The 21,637-nt window shown below is 52.1% G+C and overlaps 6 protein-coding genes across 6 annotated transcripts; 3 read left to right on the top strand and 3 right to left on the bottom strand.

Annotated features, from left to right (window-relative positions):
- Positions 1 to 69: 69 nt before the first annotated feature.
- NUU61_005143 (60S ribosomal protein eL34) lies at positions 70 to 838 on the top strand (the record flags this gene model as incomplete). Its single annotated transcript, XM_056655725.1, has 4 exons — positions 70 to 93; positions 162 to 175; positions 311 to 434; positions 650 to 838. The coding sequence occupies 4 exons, from the start codon at positions 70 to 72 to the stop codon at positions 836 to 838; spliced, it is 351 nt and encodes a 116-aa protein (XP_056511338.1).
- A 5,191-nt stretch (positions 839 to 6,029) lies between these two features.
- On the bottom strand, positions 6,030 to 7,598 carry NUU61_005142 (forkhead box transcription factor; the record flags this gene model as incomplete). The annotated part of the gene is made up of 2 exons (XM_056655724.1): positions 6,030 to 6,665; positions 6,783 to 7,598. 2 exons carry the CDS (start codon positions 7,596 to 7,598, stop codon positions 6,030 to 6,032), a joined length of 1,452 nt encoding a protein of 483 aa, XP_056511337.1.
- Positions 7,599 to 8,857: 1,259 nt separating this feature from the next.
- Positions 8,858 to 10,783, bottom strand: NUU61_005141 (splicing factor cactin; the record flags this gene model as incomplete). The annotated part of the gene is given in 6 exon segments (XM_056655723.1): positions 8,858 to 8,875; positions 8,934 to 8,966; positions 9,025 to 9,654; positions 9,721 to 10,194; positions 10,263 to 10,355; positions 10,367 to 10,783. The coding sequence occupies 6 exon segments, from the start codon at positions 10,781 to 10,783 to the stop codon at positions 8,858 to 8,860; spliced, it is 1,665 nt and encodes a 554-aa protein (XP_056511336.1).
- A 206-nt stretch (positions 10,784 to 10,989) lies between these two features.
- Positions 10,990 to 12,779, top strand: NUU61_005140 (uncharacterized protein; the record flags this gene model as incomplete). The annotated part of the gene is made up of 2 exons (XM_056655722.1): positions 10,990 to 11,916; positions 11,979 to 12,779. 2 exons carry the CDS (start codon positions 10,990 to 10,992, stop codon positions 12,777 to 12,779), a joined length of 1,728 nt encoding a protein of 575 aa, XP_056511335.1.
- Positions 12,780 to 13,097: 318 nt separating this feature from the next.
- NUU61_005139 (WD repeat protein) lies at positions 13,098 to 17,220 on the bottom strand (the record flags this gene model as incomplete). Its single annotated transcript, XM_056655721.1, has 2 exons — positions 13,098 to 16,917; positions 17,039 to 17,220. 2 exons carry the CDS (start codon positions 17,218 to 17,220, stop codon positions 13,098 to 13,100), a joined length of 4,002 nt encoding a protein of 1,333 aa, XP_056511334.1.
- Positions 17,221 to 18,694: 1,474 nt separating this feature from the next.
- On the top strand, positions 18,695 to 21,554 carry hmt1 (putative vacuolar ABC heavy metal transporter (Hmt1); the record flags this gene model as incomplete). The annotated part of the gene is made up of 3 exons (XM_056655720.1): positions 18,695 to 19,039; positions 19,093 to 20,237; positions 20,300 to 21,554. The coding sequence occupies 3 exons, from the start codon at positions 18,695 to 18,697 to the stop codon at positions 21,552 to 21,554; spliced, it is 2,745 nt and encodes a 914-aa protein (XP_056511333.1).
- Between the last annotated feature and the right edge of the window lie 83 nt (positions 21,555 to 21,637).

Here is a 21,637-nt window from a genome sequence, read left to right as displayed (position 1 = left end):
CACACAACGTCCGTCTCGACATTTTCACTGCTTCACCTCCGACGACAACGCCCTTCACCCACAGTCAAAATGGCGAACAACAGACTGCAATACGTGAGTATCTTTTGAATTGTTGAATGATTGTCTGGAAGAAATCAAAAATGCTGACTCGATTTTTGCAGCGCCGCCGGAACCCGTACGTGTGCCCCAAAATCCTCTTACCTCGAAAATACCCTCTATACCCTCTGCGCTTGATTCAATCGACTCTTTGCATGGAAATGGGGATGGATACTAGGGTTTGAGTGAAATATTGACGGTTTTCTTTCGACAGGTACAACACGCGGTCCAACAAGGTTCGCATTGTCAAGACCCCCGGCGGCGAGCTCCGGTACCTCCACCTCAAGAAGAAGGGTACCGCTCCCAAGTGCGGTGACTGTGGCATCAAGCTTCCTGGCGTGAGTGCCCCTTGAATGTTTTTTTTTTTTTTTTTTTTTTGGCGTGTGGTTGTGTGGTGTGTGCGATTGCGGGTCGGCCGAATGGGGGACTGGTGGGGGAAGGAAAAAACTCGTCTCGATGGACCAGTGTGCGATCAAGTGGCCGACCGAATTGCCGACACCTCTACACACGTTTCTGTGTATTGTGAACAACAGTGACTGACCGTTCGGTGAAGATTCCCGCCCTGCGTCCCCGCGAGTATGCCCAGGTCTCCCGCCCTAAGAAGAACGTCAGCCGTGCCTACGGTGGCTCGCGCTGCGCCGGCTGCGTCAAGGACCGCATTGTCCGCGCCTTCCTGATTGAGGAGCAGAAGATCGTCAAGAAGGTCCTCAAGGAGTCCCAGGAGAAGGCTGGCAAGCGCTAAACAAGGTGCATTTCGTCGGTGTTGGTCCTTTTTAAGTGGGAGCGAATGTTACGGAAAATGGCCTGGGAATGGGTTCTCTTAGGATCTCAAAAAGATGAGCAGGAACGGCTGGCAGGCGACTCCATGGAATTGGAGCGTGGCTAAGCAAATGAACCTTTTTTTATTACTTATCTTCATGGGAGATTCTACGACATCGGTTACAATCTGATTTGTGTCCGAAATGCTCTGGTTTCCGTGGTTATGAGTTTGCAATATTCGCCTCTATTACCCATGTAGTTGAGGCTGTAGTATGCTTTTTTTTTGGTGCAATTTCCCATGGTCATCGCATCCACGCCGCTCTGTATACCTGCGCCGAGGCACCCATTGCATCCATGGATAGTCGAGACCTCCATTCTACTAATGCTCGTCTCAAGTATCTACCCGAGCTACGTCACTCATAGAACACCGCAAAGTCCAGAAGAGTTGTTGCAGCACAAACTATTCATACTTTTGTTGCGCTATGACTGGGCCACGGAGCAGCCAGCACAGCAGGTCAATTTCGCCGGCCATGCAACTGCGGGTTATGTCGCAATTCCGACAGGACAAGAATGATGATGCCCACGAGACGGTCTGGATATTCTCATATTGTCGACCAGGGCCCGAAATATAGTTCCGGGGAGGAGATGCGCCGTGCCACGAACTCTCTCTCTCCTAGTGGATTAGGATCTCGACCAGGAGGGAAATGTCTAGCAGGGTAAGCGACCGTGAAACCATCCAGGGTGTAAAAGGGGTCCGATCTAGAAATCTCTGGTCTCTGTGGCGTCTGCTGGTGGTTGATTCTATGACCTAAGTGGCGTGAGAATTGGATGGATATAGAATATCGACATTAGCTGTATATCCTGATCTACGGGTAACCGAGTTCGAACTAACCAATTTCGAACAGACAATTATATATTTTCTTAAAGAGAGTGTGTATATTCCTTGAGCAAGTGGATGAATCTCCTTCTCCCCCCTGGAATCGAAGCCTTACCCTTGCCCTACTTCTGCCCCGATCGCTGCGTCGACTAGCGGTTGAATAGCGCCTTGGCTGCAGATCTCCAAGCGCACGCTTTCAAGGGCACATACACACACTCCGCAACCTGTCAACAAGGCAACGTGCGATAGGTTTGATTTTAAATGTTAACCCAAACCCTAACATGGTTACTATCGCAATTCATTGTTGCAAAATTGCAATATTAGAAAAAGAGTATATAAAAAGGCACATAAAAAAGCAGATATATATCAAGAGAAGCACACAGATAACTCAAGACACTGGTCCACACTAGCCTCCCACGATCCCGAAAATGACGATTCCAATTACCAATTAACGGCGATCCCTCCCCTTCCATGGCCTCATGGGATGCATGCATGGCGACCTACGTGGTAGCCGATGAGCCTCCGTGTGTATCAACCGGCCGTCGCTGCATGATATTAGTGGCCAATAGATCAATTAGGGTGTGCATGACTGCAGGTTCTCGATCGACAATGTCTCTCTCTTCCCCCCCGTCAATTTCTCTATCTTTTGCATTTTCTTTTCCTTTTTTTCAGTTCATTCTAGGAGTGGGTCTCCCCACCGGCTCGCAGCTGACAATGGCTTGATCTACCAGACAGAACCACCCCCAAGCGCTCTACCTATAGGTACAGTAAGACCCTGAGAAGCGGTTTGTCTGATAGGACTTGGTCTGGGTCATCTCGCTATCTCTCTCCCCGTTCCTCCGCGAGCGACTCCACTTCGGAGCTCCCGAGCGCTTGTTCAATGGCAGGTTGCTGATCGCCCGAGTGTCCTGCACGACTGACAGCCGGTTCAACCATGCCACCTCAACGAGCGAGGTTCGTGCGCGCTGACAGGTAGGACATGCAACCGGTATGCTCTACATGGTGTACATAATTTGAGAATAATAAAAAATATTAAATATAAATATACATATCTATAGATTGAATGAAATAACACCCGGGAATCCCTGCATTCGGCAAAACGGGACTGGTTCCCACACCTATCGGCTTTGAGCTACATACCTCCGCGGATGAAGCAGGATAGGTAGGTACTCAATGTGGACAGGTCAACACTGGATAGGCGATGAACAAGCCAGAAAAAAAAAAAAGAGATCATTGATGTTCCCCGCCACTTCTCCCCGAAGTCGATATACTCGATGCATCGACCCCAAATTTCCTGGATGGAATCCGGTTGGGAGGGTTCCAGCCCCATGACTGCAATACAGTGATTTGGGCGCGAGCTAGAAAAAACAGTGGAGAAAAACGAGGTGTGCCTACGAAGCACCTCGCCTAACAACGAGCGCTATTGGGGCCAGCTGCTTTACCCTGCATACAAGGGATCATTTTTAGCAGATAGTAACTATGCGAACTGTCATTGGATCAGTAGTGGAGAGGTAAGAAGGAAAGAGGAAAATCCAGCCCCTCTTAAAAAAAGAAATTGTATATCAGACAGGTGCACGTGCAGAGGTGTAGATCATCGCCACCACGCCTATATACAAAAAGAAAAGAAACACAGATGACATCGAACCCATCAAAGAAAATAGGCTTGTGTCGTTGATAAAGTAGTTACTGTGTTACTAGTTAGTGTGTAATCTAGAGTAGCAGAATAGATTCAAGCAAAATACGTACCTAATACCTATAGTAGAGGTATACTACCACACCCATTCTGACCGAGCTAACTATAAAGAAAAATGTATACAAAATTCTATTGGCTAATGCTCTCGGCAGTCTAGTGCTAGTAAAAGGGTTTCCGTCGGTTGGACGCTCTCTAGCGTAGCTGCCCTTGTCCCTAGTACCTAGTCAAGGAAACTAGAGGGAGCTAGAGCATGTACGACCGATCGAACACCTGTTCAGTGAGAACATGGGCCCCGTGGCGTGAAGAGCATGCAATGTACCCACATACGAGAATGGGGGTTATACACGCGACATAACGTGAGAAAATAAGAATTACTTAATAGGATACTTTGAAAAAAGAATAATAACTATAATAATGATAAAATTATAGAATTTATATTAGTATATCCAATTGCAATTGACTCTGAAATCTCCGCCAACAAACTTCACGGTTCAAAGTTAAGACGGCACGGCCCGGGAAAGGAAGGAAAAAGAAAAAAGAAAAAAAGAAAAAGAAAAGAAGTGGAGCTTGGATCCTTTGTGAACGGCACTGCACCTGTCACCTGTAACGGTGTACAAGTTCGACATACATACCTATAGGGACTGGATAGGTTCCCCCGAACGACGTGCAGAAGGAAGAGAGGGGGGGGGGGGGGAGTAGCACATACCCAGGTAGGAATTTGGAGGTATAGAAAGACGGGAAAGCGAATAAGAGATTCACCGAAGTTACCACGACCAGGCAGGAGGGGAAAAAGAAAAGAAAAGAAAAAAAAAAAGACATAGGTCAATTTTGTTGATCGGCCATGATCTACCCGCGAGCTTCCCTCGTATTCGGGGAGAAAGGAGAAAGGGGGAGAACCAAGATAGGCTGGCGTCTAATGCCGTTCTTGTCACTTTGACGATCAGAGAATCACGCGAGGAGATCGTGCTACTAAAACATCATATTGAGGCCGACCGTTATAAACGAGAACGAAAAAGAAAGAGAGAAATAGACCTAATGATGTAATTCTACTGTTATACTTACCTAGAAGTGGTACACTCCCTGCTTGTATCTACTACTTACTATACGCTCTATACACTCTTTATACAATATATATCTACTAATAATTATGATAAGTGAAGATCATATAATGACATTTCTCGGTTCTGCAGTAAGTAGTACAACAGGGTCTCTCCCTCCCAGGTCCTCTCTCGGAAATACCCCCGCGATCTATGTGGGGTGCCTCTAGTAATATCCCACAGTTCTCGCTTGTGCTCAGATCCACGCTATTCTTAAGGGGGAAAGGGCTACTAAAATTGTTTCTCCAATCGCTAGCCTGGGTTGCGGGCAAAAGAAGAGGAGGAGGTGGGAGGGGGATGGGAACACAGGCGGAGATGACCAGAAGCAAATGGCAGCACACAGCAATGCTGCTGCCAAGACCCCGTCCGCGTCACCCTGGCAGGCTGGCAGGCTGCAGGCTGTCAATAGAACATAGAACTGGGGTGGGGGGGTCGGGGGAGTGATGTAGGAAAAGAAAAGAGCAGGGTGTTCTTGCAGGACTCGGCTAATTAGCGGGAAGATACTACCGAGAGAGAGCCGAGAGACTATACTATACCCGACAAGGAAAGACCCCCCAACAACACCCACATCCCGTTGGCTTCAACTAGGATCTAATGGCAAGCCAAAAAGCCAGGCTTTGTTCAGCTCCTTCTTTTCCCCTTGTGAGAGACACCATACCTAGTAGATGGTATATACATGTGGATGCGTAGACAGGTGGGGGAGCACACCTGACTCGAGTGTTCAGCCAGTCCAGCATGCGGAAGATTCCCTTCCGAGTCAGAAGAACCAATAATAATAATAATAATACTAATTGGAGATACATGCAAGCTCTAGGGGAGCAAGCACTGGGTAACTCAGGCTTGGCATGTCCAATAGCTATTAATAATTGATCTATACTCTCCCAAGGTACGCATGATCGACCTATACTTACAGGAACAGTATACAGAATGTACCTAAACACCTATAGACAGATGTATAGTAGAAGTGGAGTCGCACGGGCAGAGAACAGGCCTTTTCAACGGACCCGAAGTTTAATACGCACCCGACAGCAAGTGACAGCCCCATGACAGGATGATCGGCGTGATGCTCGTGGGCTAGGGGGAAGATGAGTAGTAGATATGTAGACTTTGAGTTGATATGGTACAAAACTAAGTAGGCCGTTCCACATCATGAAGAAGAACAGAAAAGCAAAGAAAAGCAAAGAGAGCAGAAACCGATAGATCGCTTTGAACCATGAATGCTGCCAAACGCCCAGAAAACCAACCCAATTTGAGTCTGAATGCACGAGGAATGCACCATGCCTTTTAGTATATTCCAGGGCCAGAGTTGAGGAAAAAAAAGAAAGAGAAAGAACCCCCCCAAAAAAAAAAACATTAGGGGAGAAATTAACAAAAAAAATAATAGTATGCACGTCAGCACAGCCGGGCGTGTTCATCATCGAATCGCCTTCCAATCCACCCCCTTTTTTTTGATTATTCCCCCCCTTTCCCCTCTTTTTTTCATTTCTTTTTCTTTTTTTCTGTCACTTTACACACCGAGATGGAGATCGGCTGGGCGTTCAGAGCCGATCATGGGCCCATTATTGAACCCTGACGGCAGCCCATACCAGCCCAGGTGCGCCCTGTCGAACGCAGCATAGTTGGTTCCCGGATCGACGGGATCACAGAAAACTTGGTTGTCGCCGGGAGGAGGGCTCGTGCATCCGATAAGCGTGCTGTGGTCGTAGACTTGGACGAGGCCGTTCGGCGCTGGGGCCAGGGAGTGTGGAGCATGGTAGTGCGGCATAGGCACAGCCGACGGGTCCAGGGATGGATTGATCTGCTGCTGATGTGGAAGAGGAGAAGAAGGAGAAGAAGGGGCAGGAAGGGGAGAATAATAACGAGGTGATTGGTGCATTGGTGGTCGGGAGCGATACTGTTCCTTGCGCTTATCCTGGACGTGATGGCGCATCTGTGCTGCACTCTTCGAGGCCCTGCCGCCCTTGGACCCGGATCGCTGACGTTGAGGGACGGGGGGACCGGGGCTGATGGCTTTTCTGTGATTCGCCTGCTTGCGATATCGCGTGGTCGATTGGATGCCACGCCGGGAGGCCTCTTTGGTGAGGCGCCAGAAGTTCACTGCTTTCTTGCCTGGTGCTGCTTCTTCCTTGATGGCTTCGAACCCCTGCAGACATGAATTGTGTCAGTAGCTTGCTCCTTCAATTTGTATTTGAAATTGCCATTAAAAACGGGAAGTAAAAATATCATCAAGGTGAACCAACACCCGAGGTGGGGCACGCACTGCATTCATCGAGAGATTATGGCGGATGCTGTTCTGCCATCCCTTGGAGTTCTGGTCCTTGGCCTTGGTGGTATTTTTTTCGAACCAGCTGTAGATTCCTTGAAGTGGGAGCTTCTGTCCCGGGGTGTGCCTCAATGCTTCAAAGATAAGCTGCGAGTATGGGGGATCAGCCCCAAAGTCTTCCTCACTGTTGCCAGCAATGCTGGTCGGCGGGGAAGTAGTGAGCGCAGTGGGAAGCGTATTGAGAGGACTCGTGCTGTCCCGAGACAGTGAAGGAGAATGAGAAGAAATAGAGAAAGGTGGCGACAGTGGAGGAGCGCGCATCGCTGAGATGGGGTTCCCAGAGGGGCCCAGCGGCGTGGAATAAGAATAGCCATTCTGCTGGTCAAACGATGGAGAGGTGATGCAGTTGGATTTCCATTCCATGGACTCGTCCTGGTCCCTGTGCTGCTGTACTTCGGGACTTGACTGGCCCATGTTGGGCGAGGGGCCCATGATAGAAGCAGAAGTGACTTTGGAAGGGGAGGCCGGGTAGTAAGAATACTGAGATTGGGTTTGGTGGTCCATCCGCTTGGTGGAGTGGGTTGGACTGAGCAAGTAGGACCCTGACCCCATGCCCCAGGGATCGGTATACTCCTGGGGAGGCATGATTGTTTCCGGCACCAGGTTGGATCTGGATCTCGCCCAGGTGTCGAGGGAGTAGTAACAGGGGTTATAAGGCTGGGGGGCGTCCATCTGGATCAACCCATTAGCAGGAGACGAGGACCCTGTTTTTGCCGAGAGGTGATATTGATGTTCCTGCTGGCCGGTTGGCATTTGAGCCAGGGGAAAGTGGTGAGATGGAAACGAGTCCATGTTGGAGGGGAAGCTTTGGTTTGGACTGGCAGGTTCAACGCTTAAAACATGCAGTTCGAGGAAGAGAGACACGGTGATAAAAAGGTCTCAGCTGGGAATAGAACAACAGAGAGGAAAAAAAGAGTCGCGGCAGGTTCAAGGTCACAGTAGAAGTATGTAGACGAGGGAATGACCTGTCCAAGCTGTCATCGGTCCAGATTGGAGCTGTACACTTCCCAAGGAAATGGAAAAAAATCAAAAAAAGGAAAGAAAAAAAGAAAGAAAAGAAAGAAAAGAAAGAAAAGAAAGAAAAGAAAGAAAAGAAAGAAAAGAAAGAAAAGAAAAGAAGGCTAATTGAGGATTTCCAACTGCCAGCACATCCGGCACATGCTCTTTACGCTGTAATCAGCCAGAGATCCTGCATCCAGCAAACAAGAGACGGTGTGGAGCTGTTCTTTTGGGAGATGTAAGAAAACGAATAAAAAAAAGAAGAAATAAAATACCAGAAGGAAAACAGAGAAAGAAAAAGAAAAGAAAAGCAAGAGAGAGAGAGGAGGGGGGGGGGGAAGCAGAGACAAGCTAACGCGGTCTCTGCGGGAATCTCCACAGTCGTGGAACGGTGGAATTGCACTGGATCTGGTCCTACAACAACCCAGAGCGGATGGTCCTAGAAAATGCAGAAATTGAAGAAAAATACTCGGCCACCCGCAGAGATGTCGCCACTTCTGCAGGAAGCCGAGCTTCTGGAAAATGGGTTTTCTTTTTCTTCTGGAAGAACACTGCTAGTTTTTTGTTTCTTTTCTTTTCTTCTTTCTCCTCGGGACTGCCTTCATCCACCCCGGACGTCATGATTCCTGTTTTTGCCAGGATGGTGTCAGAGATTTTTCAACGGTGTGAACGCGGATCCCAGTCGCCGAGTACATGGAGAATTGGGGTTGAGTTGTGGAGGGGGCGGTCAAGTAGAGTGTGGTTGAAAGTTCCCTCGGAGATGGACAATTTTAGTATATTTGGAGCAAGTAAACAGACGTCAGATTAAGCAGCTGAGATCAGCTCCACACGTGGATCGAACATCAAGTGCTGATTAGAATGTCAGAAAAAAGCTAGAAAGGGGGAAATGTTTCCAGCCCAATCACTAAGGGGGTTGATTCGGTTGATTCACTGGGTATCAGCACGCTGGAAAATACACCCCCGATTGTCTGCATCATCCCCAAGACGCCCATGTGGGACGGGTCGCGCATGTGTTACTTTCGGTAATATATCTGAGACAGTGAGTATTCTTCTTTTCTGCTTTTTCTTTGTTTTTCGAGGGTCACTTACTCGTTTGAACTGGAAATGTAGTTGGAGAATGCCCTAAAAGATAAATTAGTAAATCAGCCAGAGTAAAAATCGAGAGAGAAAAACAACATACCTTGTCAAATGTGCTCTTAAATCCCCGCTCTCGTTTGGCACTATAATCCCATTCTTTGTCGACGATCCGAAACGCAATATCTTCGTACGGTGGCCCTGCCATGAACCGAATCAGACAAGTATCCTCCTCGCCGGCGGCCGCGAACGACTGCCCGCGCTTGCGACCATGTTCACGCTCGATGCGATACGTCGGGGCCTTGGTCTTGTCGATCAAGTCCGGATAGAAGATGTTGAACTTGTACCCCTGCACGACCTTGGGAGGCGGGTTGTCATGGTCGTAGTGGGTTTGGTTGTATTTGTTCCACTCGTAGCCCATCTGCACTCGGTTGAAATACCGTGGCTTGCGAGGCCGGTGCTTCCCGGCCCACTGCGGTCGCGAGCTTGTGTTCACGGCCTCCTCGCCCGTGAAAATCTCCTCGTTCTCGCTGACGCCCTTGGCGAGCTCCCGCTCGTAAAGCGCTTTAGTCGCCTGAGAGAAGTCATCGTTTGGAACCGCAGAGAATCGAGTGGGTATCGCCGATGCGGTTGTTGTAGTCGAAACCGGGTTCGCAACGGCGGCGGTAGACCTTTCAGCCGTTCGCTGTCGCAGTGGCACAAACCCCATGCGAAGAATCTTTTGGCGCTCACGAGCCTGCATGATCAATTAATACCAGGTCATTTTCTCAAGAGACATTCAGGTGACATTGCAACAACTCACCACTTGACCCAGGAACGCGGATTCGTCCATGATCTCCAAGACCTTGTCCTCTGGTCGGATTTGGAGTAGTGGATCGGGGTCTAAGCCCTGGAATTCTGCAGAGTCGGCGGAGACCTGTTGCTCACCCGCGGCAATGACCGGCGCAAGCGGTGCCAGTTTCTCGCGGACCGACTCTGCCTCGGCCCTCTGCTGGTTTCTTAAATCGCGGACGCGTTCGTCGATGACGGCTTGGTAGACATTTCTCAGCCTGGCTCGGGCCTTCCAAACCGTCAAGCTGCGCAATAATTCTTCCCAGTAGTCTGTGTCGATTGGTTCGTTCGAGTTTAATTTCCTCCTCACTTGTCCCTCGAGCGTTTGAAGCTGTTCGTAGGACTTCGGGCGTAAGAGCCGGTTGATGTCGGCGGCCACGGAGCTGAGGACACGTCCTTCGGGGGCAGTGGTCTTTTGGCGATCTCGGCAGATAATCCTCATGGTCTACACGCGAAACAAAGTAGTTAGCAACATGCCCGAGTCTATCACAATACAGTGGAAGTAGAACCTACCTGCCAGAAATCTCTGTTCTGTGCGTTCGTCTCCAAATTCACAAACGTATCGATATCCTTCTCGAGATCCTGTAGCTGGGACTGCGACAGGCCCTCGAACACACCGTCTGGGTCGACCACATCCAGCTCCGAGTCGGCAATTTCGTCATCCAGGGATTGCGCGTCGGATCAATGACACGAAGCGTGACTGTCAGCCAGTCGATTGGCTTTGCGCGCCCTTCCTTGACGCGGATCTCGGCCTTCTTCTTGGCCTGCTTCAGCACGAAGACGTCCTCCTGCGCGACCCACTCGCGCACCTGCTCATCCTCCTGAAGCTGGTTGAGTCGCACTTGATCTCGCATATTGCGCGGTTGCTGCGAAGGGCGCGAGCTCCCGTCACCCCACCGCCGAGCCGGATCCTGTCGGTCGCGCCATTCATTCTCGTCCTGACGGCGGGCATGTTTCTGGGGCTGACGCCACGATGATGGGGATCGCGACCGGCTGCGCTTAGAGCCATGTCGATCCGGAAGCCGCGCAGACATTATTGCGAGGTCTTGAGAGGGATCTGGGGGGTGGATCGAGGGTGGTAGATAAAAAAGTTGACGGCCGTGAGTGAGGGTGTTGGGAAAGAAGTTCGGGAGATCGGCGGAAAGTCAAGCGGGCGGCTTACCTTCCCTTCTGCAGCCTTCAGGCAACTCCGGAGGACGCAACTTGTCACCGTCGCAGAGCTCAGACAACTTTGCAAGCTATGTCTTTCTTATGGCACCGGTTGAATCTGCCACCAGACGGTCTTCCGCCGCTGCTCTTCCAGTACATCTGGACGCGCCAAGGCTATGAGCTCTACATGACCGATCTCACCTCGATCTGGACAGAACGCCTACCCCACAAGGAAGTCGTGAAACGAGCAGAAGCGGATGCCACCACCATCGATCCAAGCGAGGATCCGGGGCAATTCACAGTTCTTCTACAGAAAATTGGAGAAGCTCTGCACGGCGATGGGGGCAAAACCACACTAAAATATGGATCTCAAGCCGACTCGCTCGAGCTCACAACAACAACCAAGCTACCAGCTCCCTTGAAACCCTTGAGATGGTCTCTGTACTTGTCAAAAGCATCCGTGTCGTCTGTGACAAGCCGGCTTCTTCTCCCACTGCTAAGAGAAGAGGCAGAGCGCGAGTCCCGCCAACGGTCCCTCTTGGACCAGCTCAAGCAGAAGGACTGGGTCCTAAGCAAGCTCTTTGACAAGGTTGAAACCCTCGGAGTGGATCTGGGGACCGTGTTTCCCGGCGCTCCAGGGCTGCGTACCATTCGCAAGGGCAGCTCCTGGCCCGACGCGGCCAAGTTCATTAAAGGCGCTGCGCCGTTCGATGAGAAGACCTGGCTCGCCGAAGCCAGGGAATCATCGCCTGGTGGCTTAGGGCTAGCTGCGAATCTGGTCCAAGAGATTTCAGGATCTGCCAGCAGTCGCGATCTCAAAGATCTCACTGCGCCAGAGGACAAGTGGTGGAATCAACTAATAAGACGCTCTGAAACTCTCGCTACACCGGCAACTCCATATCAAGAGGAAGAGGAAGAGGAAGATGAAAAAAACAAGGAGCCAGCCATTACCAATACTCCAAAAGACATCGATTTAGATGCCGACTCAACTACAGGCAGTGAAGACGATGAATTCGAGGTATGTAAACTCTTTCCCAATATCATTTCAACGTCACAATTAAACATATCCCCCGCTCTCAGCGACAAGAGACACCCCCACGATTGAAGCCCCAAGAAACCAAAGCAGCAGCATCCCCACCAAAATCAAAGCCAAAAAAGAAGAAATCCCTTTCTCCGCAGCCACCGGCAGCAGAGGAAGACGAAGCTACTGCAACTGAATCCGAGCCAGAGCCCGAGCCCGCACCACTCCGAAGACGTACCCCCAGTATCTCCCCTCCACCCAAGCCAGCACCAGCACCAGCACCAGCGAAACCCCAAGCCCAAGAGCCTCCGAAAAGACTCAAAGGCGGACTAGGTGTCATCGGCGGCAAGAAAAAGCAACCGCCTCCGCCATCTCCCCCCGCTCCCTCGGCTTCTGTTCGGGCTCCTACTAGTTTGACCTCACCACGACCGCCCCATGAACCGCTCAAACCAGCTGCCGACAAAGAGGCTGCTCCACCAGCATCAGCGATGCCCCCCACCAAAACCAAACGGCCCACGAAACTGGGCATGATCGGCGGAAAAGCCAAACCCAAAGCACCAGAGCAGACGGAGACTGTTGCCGCTGCGCCTGAGCCTCTTTCTACGTCTTCGCCGGAGAGAGTCCCTCCGACGAGGTCTGCAAGGCTAGAGGATGATGACCTCGACTCTACGGGGCTTGCAGCGCGCAAGCCGCTGAAAGCAGAGTCACCGTCCAGAGCGTCGCTAGTGACAGCAAAACCAAGCGTAATTCCGTCTGCGCCTGAGCCCGAGGAGGCAAAGGCGGATCGGAAGCGTGAGGAGCTGAAGCGGCAGCTCGATGTGAAGAGTAAGGCTCCTGCGAAGAAGAAACGGAGGTTCTAAGTTGGGATGATGTTGCATGTTGCATATTGTAAAGGATCGTTCAAACATGTTCTCGGGAATTGGTTTGGTGGATCTACTAAGATGTCTAAATCGCCAGAAAAGAAGTGAAGAAATAAATGCATTGCATGCCTCGCCATTGGGGAATCAAGTCCAAGTACACCAAGAACCAAAACACAGCCGTACACCAGGCCTTGTTAGAACAAGGGAAAGAAAAAAACACAACTAGAGTACACATGCAAAGGCAATGACGGGGCTGCTTGCCTCGACATGAGAAAGTAAAAAAAAGAGGACAATAATCAAGCCGGGTACCAGCCCAGCCTAGTATTCACTGGCAGTGACATTAAAGCGTCCAGTGATGCTGTGCCGTTTACCCTGCTCCTTGGGAGTAACCAAGCGGACTTTCTTCGGCGACATCGCCCCAGAAGAGACCGGTGCAGGTCCAGAGCTGGTGTTGGCGGTGGAGGTGTTCGGCCCAGCACCGCTACCTCCGGTGGCAGCGGCAACACCGGCAACGCCAAGCATGCCACGGACCTTTTCAACGGCCTTGCTTTCACCTTTCGTCCAGGGGTCACGCTTCACGAGGCTGGAACCCCCGGCACGCCCAGCAGAATCGCGACGCTTGGACTCGGCGGAGAGAGTCTGTCGGTTGAGTTCCCGGCGGGGGCCTGGGCCGCAATCATGCGAACATCCGGGCGTAGCACAGCCGCCTTCGCTGATGGAAAGGTCACCGAGCCAAGTCGTGATGCAGGCGAGATGACCACCATGACCGCAGCCTTGACACCAGGTCCACAGGGCAGAGCCCTTAGGCCGTGGGACAGTGAACGACTCTAGCTGCTCAAGTTCGGAGAGGGGCACGGGCTCGGTGGGGACGGCAGACTGTGACGAGAGGTGTGAGATGGTTTCGGCGTCGGAGTCGGTAAATGGTGCAATTGGTGAGGCAAGCTGTTGCCAGTGCTGCTCTGCGACCCATTCAGGGGGTGGGTAAGTGCTCATGCAGATGGAGCATGGAGCCTGTGGAGTGTTGCAACGGTGACAGCGGATGTTGTCTCGCTTTGGATTTTCGAAAGGCCGTTGGCAGGTATAGCAGAAGACGTTCATGAAGGTGTCTGCTTGGGCATAGTCATAGACGGCAGGGTAGGTTGGGACGCAAGACAGGCGGAGCTCCGCCGCCTCCAAATCCATCGAGTGGTGAATAAGATATTCGTTGTAGGTCTTGAAAACCTGTTCACATTCTTCGTACGGGAGAATTTCGTCGCAGTCATCAAACAGAATGTGCAGCTTTTGAAGCAGATGGGCAGCAGTTTGGATGTCCACGGAGCTGCTACTGCTGTGGTAATACCGGACGGCCTCCTTTAGAATGGCCTCGATTCCCCATGGTCTCAAGTCCGTTGCATCTGGAACAAGAGGAAGTTGAATCTGCGAAAGATCCTCAGTCATTCCTGCCATAGTTGGATATGTATCCATGTGGAACAAAGTGCCCGGAGATTGAAGCTTGTCCTCTGATGCGGGCCACTCAACCGGAGTTGATTCTTTCAGCAAGGGAGGGGGACTGGAAGGGCGTTCCAAATGAACTTGATCGCTCTCTTCTAGCGACTCATCGAACGGGATGTCGTCTTCGGCTTCTTCCTGAGGTGTGACTAGGGCTGATCCCGTTCCCGCCGCAGCGCTGCCGGCTTGACCTGCATCTGACAATCGGGCGGCATCCTGAATTCGCCCACTGGACGAGTAAGAGGCGCCAATAGATTTAGATGGATGCGAGCTATCTGTGGATGCAGAAAACATCGGAAAACTCTCCGAAGAATCATGTCGTTGGTAACGATCCAGCGCGGGAGGCCGATTGGACTCGAGTGGGGATTCCAGTGTCAACACCGTCTTGGGAGCTTGCTTGTAGTCACGGAGTGCGGCACGCTTATCCTCCAACTTTTGCTCGTAATCATCTTCGGAGACTTCACGGGGGAAAGCCGACCGACCGTGAACACGCCAGTCTGCTCTACCAGCAATGGCCCGAGGTGCTGACCTCTGATCATTATCTATATCTTGCTGTTCCGCGTCACGAAGCTGGTCCGCCAATGCCTCTCCGGGAGAATGCGTATCTTCACTCAACGCGGTGTGCCCTTGGCGTAAGGGTGCGACGCGACGAGCGTCAGGGTCCGACATGTCCCAGCCAGTATGGGAGCTCAAAACCGATGGTGGTAAAGGATCGAGATCAACAGCGTTGTCACTCAGCGATGGGATTTGGGAATCAGTGCTGGCCCACGACTCCACGGGCGAATCTGGTAGAGGTTGCGCAAGAGGCGTAGTCATGTTTGATGTGCTCTCCGTCTCAGGAATGAGGCTCCTCTGGCCTTCGGTTTCTATGACTCCTTTGAACAATCGACTTTTCACCTTTTCCTGCCGACCGTCGTCTGGCAGCCGCGATCGGTCGGCCAAAATCCCGTCCTTGGACGATTTTTCTTTCAACCCACTTTTACCAGACGGCTGTTCTCTCGACCTACGCTGGAGCTCCTGCAAAAGGGCAAATTTCACGATTCTCCATGTTTGGGCCACTTTGGCCAGTGATGCCTCGTCTGCGCATTCAGCGTTGTGGTCCAGAGACTCCATCAGGGTATTAAGAATATCCGGGAAGGTCCGCCTGTCATTATTTTCGTCCATCATGGGGGTATAGTGACTGGCCAGATATCGAAAGAGGGATGGATCATTCGTGGCACCCGGTATACTCCCTATTGCCCCCAATTGACTGGGTGCGGGAACGGCAATCTTGGTCAAGGCTTCGTCCAGGGGAAGTACAGGGATGATATCCACTGCCCCGGGTGGTGTACTGCCCAAGGACTTGGAGGGTCGAACCGGGGTGGACTTGGTGTGACGGTGTCGAAACGATGAAGGCAAAGAGGCTTCGTCGAGGATGTCATCCGAAGGGCTTTGGCTCAAGGACTGTTCGTCATTGTTGGCCTCGTCGACCTGGGGATGGAAGATCTCGGCCGGACTGGTATTCAAGGCACGTCGACGGGGCCGCTTCTGGGCAAAGGCAACGAACTCGCCATTGGGACTCCATGCCACCGAGCACATCGGTCGTCGGTGAGCCACAGCGGGAGCATAGCGAACGTCGGTTTGTGTGAAGGCGCCGGCCTCGCCGACCGCCCACAAAAGGTCCTTGGAGCGCCAGAGCAGATCGGTGGCATGGGTGTCGTACCGATCAAACTCTCGGAATGGGACGTGCGGGCGGCGAAGGTCCCAAAGATGAACACGCGGGTCTTCCTTGTCGTAGGAGGTCACAATTTGGGAGGATTGCCACTCCCCCGATGCCGGCGACTCTCCCACCCAGAACGGCGGGCGCCAGCGCACGTTCATGAGGGCCTGGGGGGTGCGCAACTGAAATGCCGGCTTCTGCCGCCGCTCTGCCGATGAGAAATCCCAAACCTTGACCTGTCGGTCTGTGCCACCGCTGACAATATGTTTTCCGTCGGGATGCCAGTCCACGGCGAAACATGGGCGATCATGAGCCGCAATCCTCATCAGCGGGGCATTGACCTTGCGACAATCCCACATCTGAATGGCGCCGCTGTCCGTGGCAGTTGCAAACACGACGCCATCGCTGGGGGACCACCGGACGTCCCGGATGGCATCGCTATTGCCATGGTACACATGCTTGCTGCCGCACGTGGAAGAGCCCCGATTCGCAGACGCAGACCGCAGATCCCACATTCGAATGGTTCCATCTTGGCTGCCGGACAGCAACCAGGCGGGGCGATGGGGGTTGAAGGCGAGTCGGTGGACCTGACGGTTGTGGCCCTGGAAGCGACATAATTGGAGCCCGGGCCGCTGCAGGTCGTAAACGACAATCCGACCATTGGCGACTGCAGTCGCGATTATCCGGTCATAATTGCCATGTGACCACTTGACGTCTCTCACATTCAACTGGTCCTTGTGTGGCATCAAGACGCCGGCATCATTGTGAGTGGCTGCATAGCTCACGACGGCATGGCGAAGATTAAATTCCTCCGACGAATGGTCAGGCTCGACACGGATGGTCTTGAGGATATCCTTGCCTCCGATCACTGCATGGGTCCGTTGGGGGGAGATATCGAGGGCGGCGATAGGGATGCCCGTTTTATGGGTGACGGTCTGCGGTTCTCCTGGTCTGGTGATGTTAGAGAGCTTCTATCTGATGTCTCCGATTCGGGTACTGGAATGACATCAAAGTAGAGACCAGGGAGAGGGGGGTGGGGAGAGAGCGGTGTGAGATGGGCTGCAACACCTACAGCGATTTCGACCTGATCGACCGGGGGCCATCCAGGCGGCTACTTTGAGGGCTGGGGGGCCTCGAGCCGGAAAAGAAGGGCTGGGCGAATCTGGCGAGGGCGTTGGCCGCCCGATTCGAGTACTTCTGAGGCGGCGGTGGCGGCGGAGGGACCGGGAAACGCGACCCTGAGAGGTCTGACATGGCTCACAGACTGATCTCCATGAGGGGCACACGACCAGTTCACCGAAGTCGGGGGATGGACAAGAGACCAGAAGAAGCAGCTCTGGAAGGTGGATGATTCGGGGGGGGATTGGGCCTGTGATTGGGTCCACGAGGCAGCGGTGAGTAGCATTCCTGAGGCATCCCAGTACCTCCGGTTCCTCGGGAATTCGCAGGGAAGGGAAGTACCCCCCATGTTTCTATCTAGTGCCTTAGGTAGTAACACCTTATAGTTCCCAGATAAAGAGAAAGAAGAGAGTGTGTGAAAGAAAGAAAGAGAAAAACAGACCTATAGGAAGCATTCGATTAGCACACAAGAGCGGTCTACTCGACAACACACAGCGCATCCAAAGCTCCGATAGAAAGGATTTGATTTTACTGTCCCACCCATAATCTGGGAAGTATACATCCATGGATGCTATACATCTTGTAGTGTATAGTAGTATAGTAGTATACCTTAGGGTTAATGTACAATGCCCCCCTAACCCAGAGCTAATTGGGGTTCCGATGCATTTCCAGATGATCTAGATCCTTTGAGGTTCCCAAGTGAGTTCCCAGGTGATCTTGTCATCCTCATTTCTTGGCGATGTGAAGTCATCTCGCACATTGTTCTCGATCCATCGGCCTGGTCTCTGGTCTCTTCCCTCCCCCCTGTTCTTCTTATTTTGGCCCATTTCAACTTGGACCGGGCACGAACTTCCCTTCTTTTTTTTCTTTTTCTCTTTTTTTTTTTCCTGTGCAGAGCCGGGATTCTTCACATTGGGGTTCCGACCCGTTGGATCGGAGCAAACAGAGATTTCTGCCCTCGGAGAAAATATCAAGCATCAAGAAGCAAAACAGAAAAAAGAAAAAAAAAAAACACCGGTATAAAGGACTCGGCTGAAGCTGGGGCGAGTGGATCCCCCCATTGAAGCTGCATCCACACCGTCATTCCCCTACTTCTTCCTCTTCTTTCCTGGCTTCTCTTCTCTCCTCATCCTCACCCTGTTCTCCCCTTGTATTCTTCATTTGTATTTATTGAATTCTCTCTTTTTGTTCTTCTTTTCTTGTGTTTGTCTCCTGTCTTTTTCTCCTTCCTTTTTTTTCGCCCTTTTTTAGGGTTTCATTTTTTCGCCTCCGACTTGCAGCTCGTGACTTTCTTTCTGAGACCAAAGAGAGAAAAAGTCACTCGTCGTTTCTCTTTTTCTCTTTTTCTTTTTTCTTCATATTTTCTTGTTCTTTTTTTTCGATCCAAATCCACGAAAGTCAGAAAGGCACGGACCCGATTTCTCTTCGTCTGCGTCCATCCGCATTCCTCGTGTCGATCACTCCAACTCAGCTTCGGATCCGGCCCCGTCCCCTCCCCTCCTCCCCTTCAAACCCTCTTCCGGATTGTCGGGGACACCGCTGTGTCATGGAAATCGTTTGAACAGTCCTTCTCTAGGCTGTGCGGATATTCATGGGAGGACTGGTCAACATGGATGTTCACGCAGCTCGCGAGTGGCTGGAGTTCCTGCGCACTTGCTATCCGATCTTTCTTCTGGTCCTTTTCCTGGTGGCTTTTATCATCCACGCCGCCATCTCTGCGAAGAAAGCCAGCAAGCATGATTCGCAACGAATGGGGCCTGGAGGCCGTCCGCTTCCCAAACGATCAAGGAGCCCGTCTACGTTTCGACCACAGGGGTTCTCGCAGAATGTCAAGCGGCTGTTCAACTGGCTCTCCGCGGGAGTGCTTCTCACGTTTCTTGCTGATGCCGCCATCTACTTGACCCATGTGATGTTCGCCAGGTCGGAGAATTGGTGGCGAGGGCAGTCCGCAGTGGTTCGTCTGGACTTTCTCAATTGCTTCTGATAGCACAGCTGACTATGGCGCAGATCTATATCGTCGGCTCGTTCTTTGTCTATGCAGTCATACTGATGACCTTACTCGACACCTCCCCTTCCCCCACGCTCGCTCAATTCGTCTGTTGGTCGGTCGCGATTCCGTTCGAACTGGTCATCCTCAGCACATCCCTATCCATCTATACCTCAATTCACCATGAACCGACTGTCGGAGACCCCGAAGGTGGCCGACTCCGCCGAAGCATTACAACCTGGGAATCCATGGAAGTGGTCTCGGGTAGTGTCCGCATCTCGCTCTTGCTGTCTCTCGTTTTACTGTACGGGTGCAAATCGATCAGCTCGAAGACCCACGAGAAGAAGGCTAGCCAGCACGCGAATGGCGTCACCGAGGCTACCGGACTCTTAGATCCCTCTGCCACGGAAAATGGCAATGGAACCGCCAACGGCCACACCTACGGCGCAACAAACGGCGCCCCTCGAACCGAGTCCTCTAAGCCCGCCGACCCATGGGTGCGTCCCACGACAATGCCATCTACCAGCTGGTGGGAGTATCTCAGTGGGTACTCACTCTTTTTCCCCTACTTGTGGCCATCCAAGTCACGCCGCCTGCAGCTGGTCGTCTTGGCCTGTTTTGGTCTGCTCCTTCTCCAGCGAGTGGTGAACGTACTGGTGCCCTACCAGGTCGGCGTGATTACCGATATGTTGTCTGAAGGAGGAGAGGGCGACACCTTGCGAGTGCCATGGTTTGAGATCTGCATGTACGTGATCTACCGGTGGCTGCAGGGCGGGCAGGGCTTGCTCAGTTCTCTGCGCTCCAGCCTCTGGATCCCCGTGAGCCAGTACTCGTACATGGAACTCTCTACTGCCGCCTTTGAACATGTCCACGGTCTTAGCTTGGACTTCCATCTGGGCAAGAAGACGGGTGAGGTGCTCTCTGCTTTAAGCAAGGGCAGCTCTATCAATACATTCCTGGAACAGGTTACTTTCCAGGTTGTGCCCATGCTGATTGATCTCGGCATTGCGGTTGGGTATTTCCTCATTGCGTTTGACGCTTACTACGCCCTAGTGGTTGGTATCTCCACCTTTGGCTACCTCTACGTCACCGTCCGGATGGCTCAGTGGAGGGCGGAAATCCGACGGCAGATGGTCAATGCCTCCAGGCAAGAAGATGCTGTGAAGTAAGTCTGCATTCATGGTATGATAAAAAAAAGGGCGACGTGTGGTTAACAAAATCGGTTAGGAATGACTCGATGGTGTCATACGAGACAGTCAAGTATTTCAATGCGGAACAATACGAATTCAACCGCTACCGAGACGCTGTGGGCGACTTCCAGAAGGCCGAATACCATGTCCTCTTTTCCTTGACGCTGCTGAACACTTGCCAGAACACTGTGTTTATGCTCGGTCTTCTCATCACGTGCTTCATTGCCGCGTACCAAGTCACCACCGGCCAGCGTCCCGTGGGTCGGTTTGTGTCTTTGTTGGCATACATGGTCCAGCTGCAGGGACCATTGAATTTCTTCGGCACCTTCTACCGCTCCATCCAGTCGGCCTTGATTAATGCTGAGCGCCTGTTGGAACTCTTCCGCGAGCAGCCGACGGTGGTTGACAGCCCTTATGCGACTCCATTGGCCATGTGCAAGGGTGACATCCGTTTTGAAGACGTCGAGTTTGCGTATGATGCACGAAAACCGGCATTAAATGGCTTGACTTTCCGCTGTGAGCCCGGAACAACCACTGCCCTGGTTGGGGAATCGGGCGGAGGCAAATCAACCGTCTTCCGCCTCCTCTTTCGCTTCTACGACGCTGAGAGAGGGTGTATTCGTATTGATGGGCACGATGTTCAAGATATCACGATCGACTCGGTCCGCAAACACATCGGTGTTGTGCCTCAGGATACGGTGCTCTTTAACGAGACCTTGATGTACAACCTGAAGTACGCCAACCAGGACGCCACCGACGAAGATGTCTACGCGGCCTGCCGTGCTGCCAGCATCCATGACAAGATCTTGGCCTTCCCCGACGGCTATGACACCAAGGTTGGCGAGCGTGGTCTGCGGCTGAGTGGTGGTGAGAAACAGCGTGTGGCGATTGCTCGGACGATCATCAAAAATCCCCGTATTATTCTGTTGGACGAAGCAACTGCGGCCCTAGATACCGACACGGAAGAGCATATCCAGCATGCGTTGTCCACCTTGTCACATGGCCGGACCATGCTCGTTATTGCTCATCGACTCAGCACCATCACCACCGCTGATCGCATCTTGGTTCTGTCAGAGGGACAGGTGGCTGAGAGTGGCACCCACGAGGAGCTTTTGGCCATGAAGGGTCGCTATGCGAGCATGTGGCGGAAGCAAATCCGAGCTCAGAAGGCGGCGGCCGAAGCGCAAGTCCTGCAAGACCGCGCTGAGCGTATTCGAACTGCAACCACCAGCGATGACAGCTCCAGCCAATCGGACGAGGATCGGAATGGCACTGGTCGACCATCCAACTAGACTGGTTGCCTGTACAGGCTATCCTTGATTGTTCTTTCTTTTCTGTTTTTCTGTTTTACTTCTGTGCATACGCGTTTCATCTT

The sequence above is a fragment of the Penicillium alfredii genome (assembly GCF_028826965.1).
Source record: "Penicillium alfredii strain IBT 34128 chromosome Unknown utg000007l_segment0_segment0, whole genome shotgun sequence".
Taxonomy (NCBI): domain Eukaryota; kingdom Fungi; phylum Ascomycota; class Eurotiomycetes; order Eurotiales; family Aspergillaceae; genus Penicillium; species Penicillium alfredii.
The sequence above is the reverse complement of the archived record's forward strand: the minus strand, read 5'-3'. Positions and strand labels throughout refer to the sequence as shown.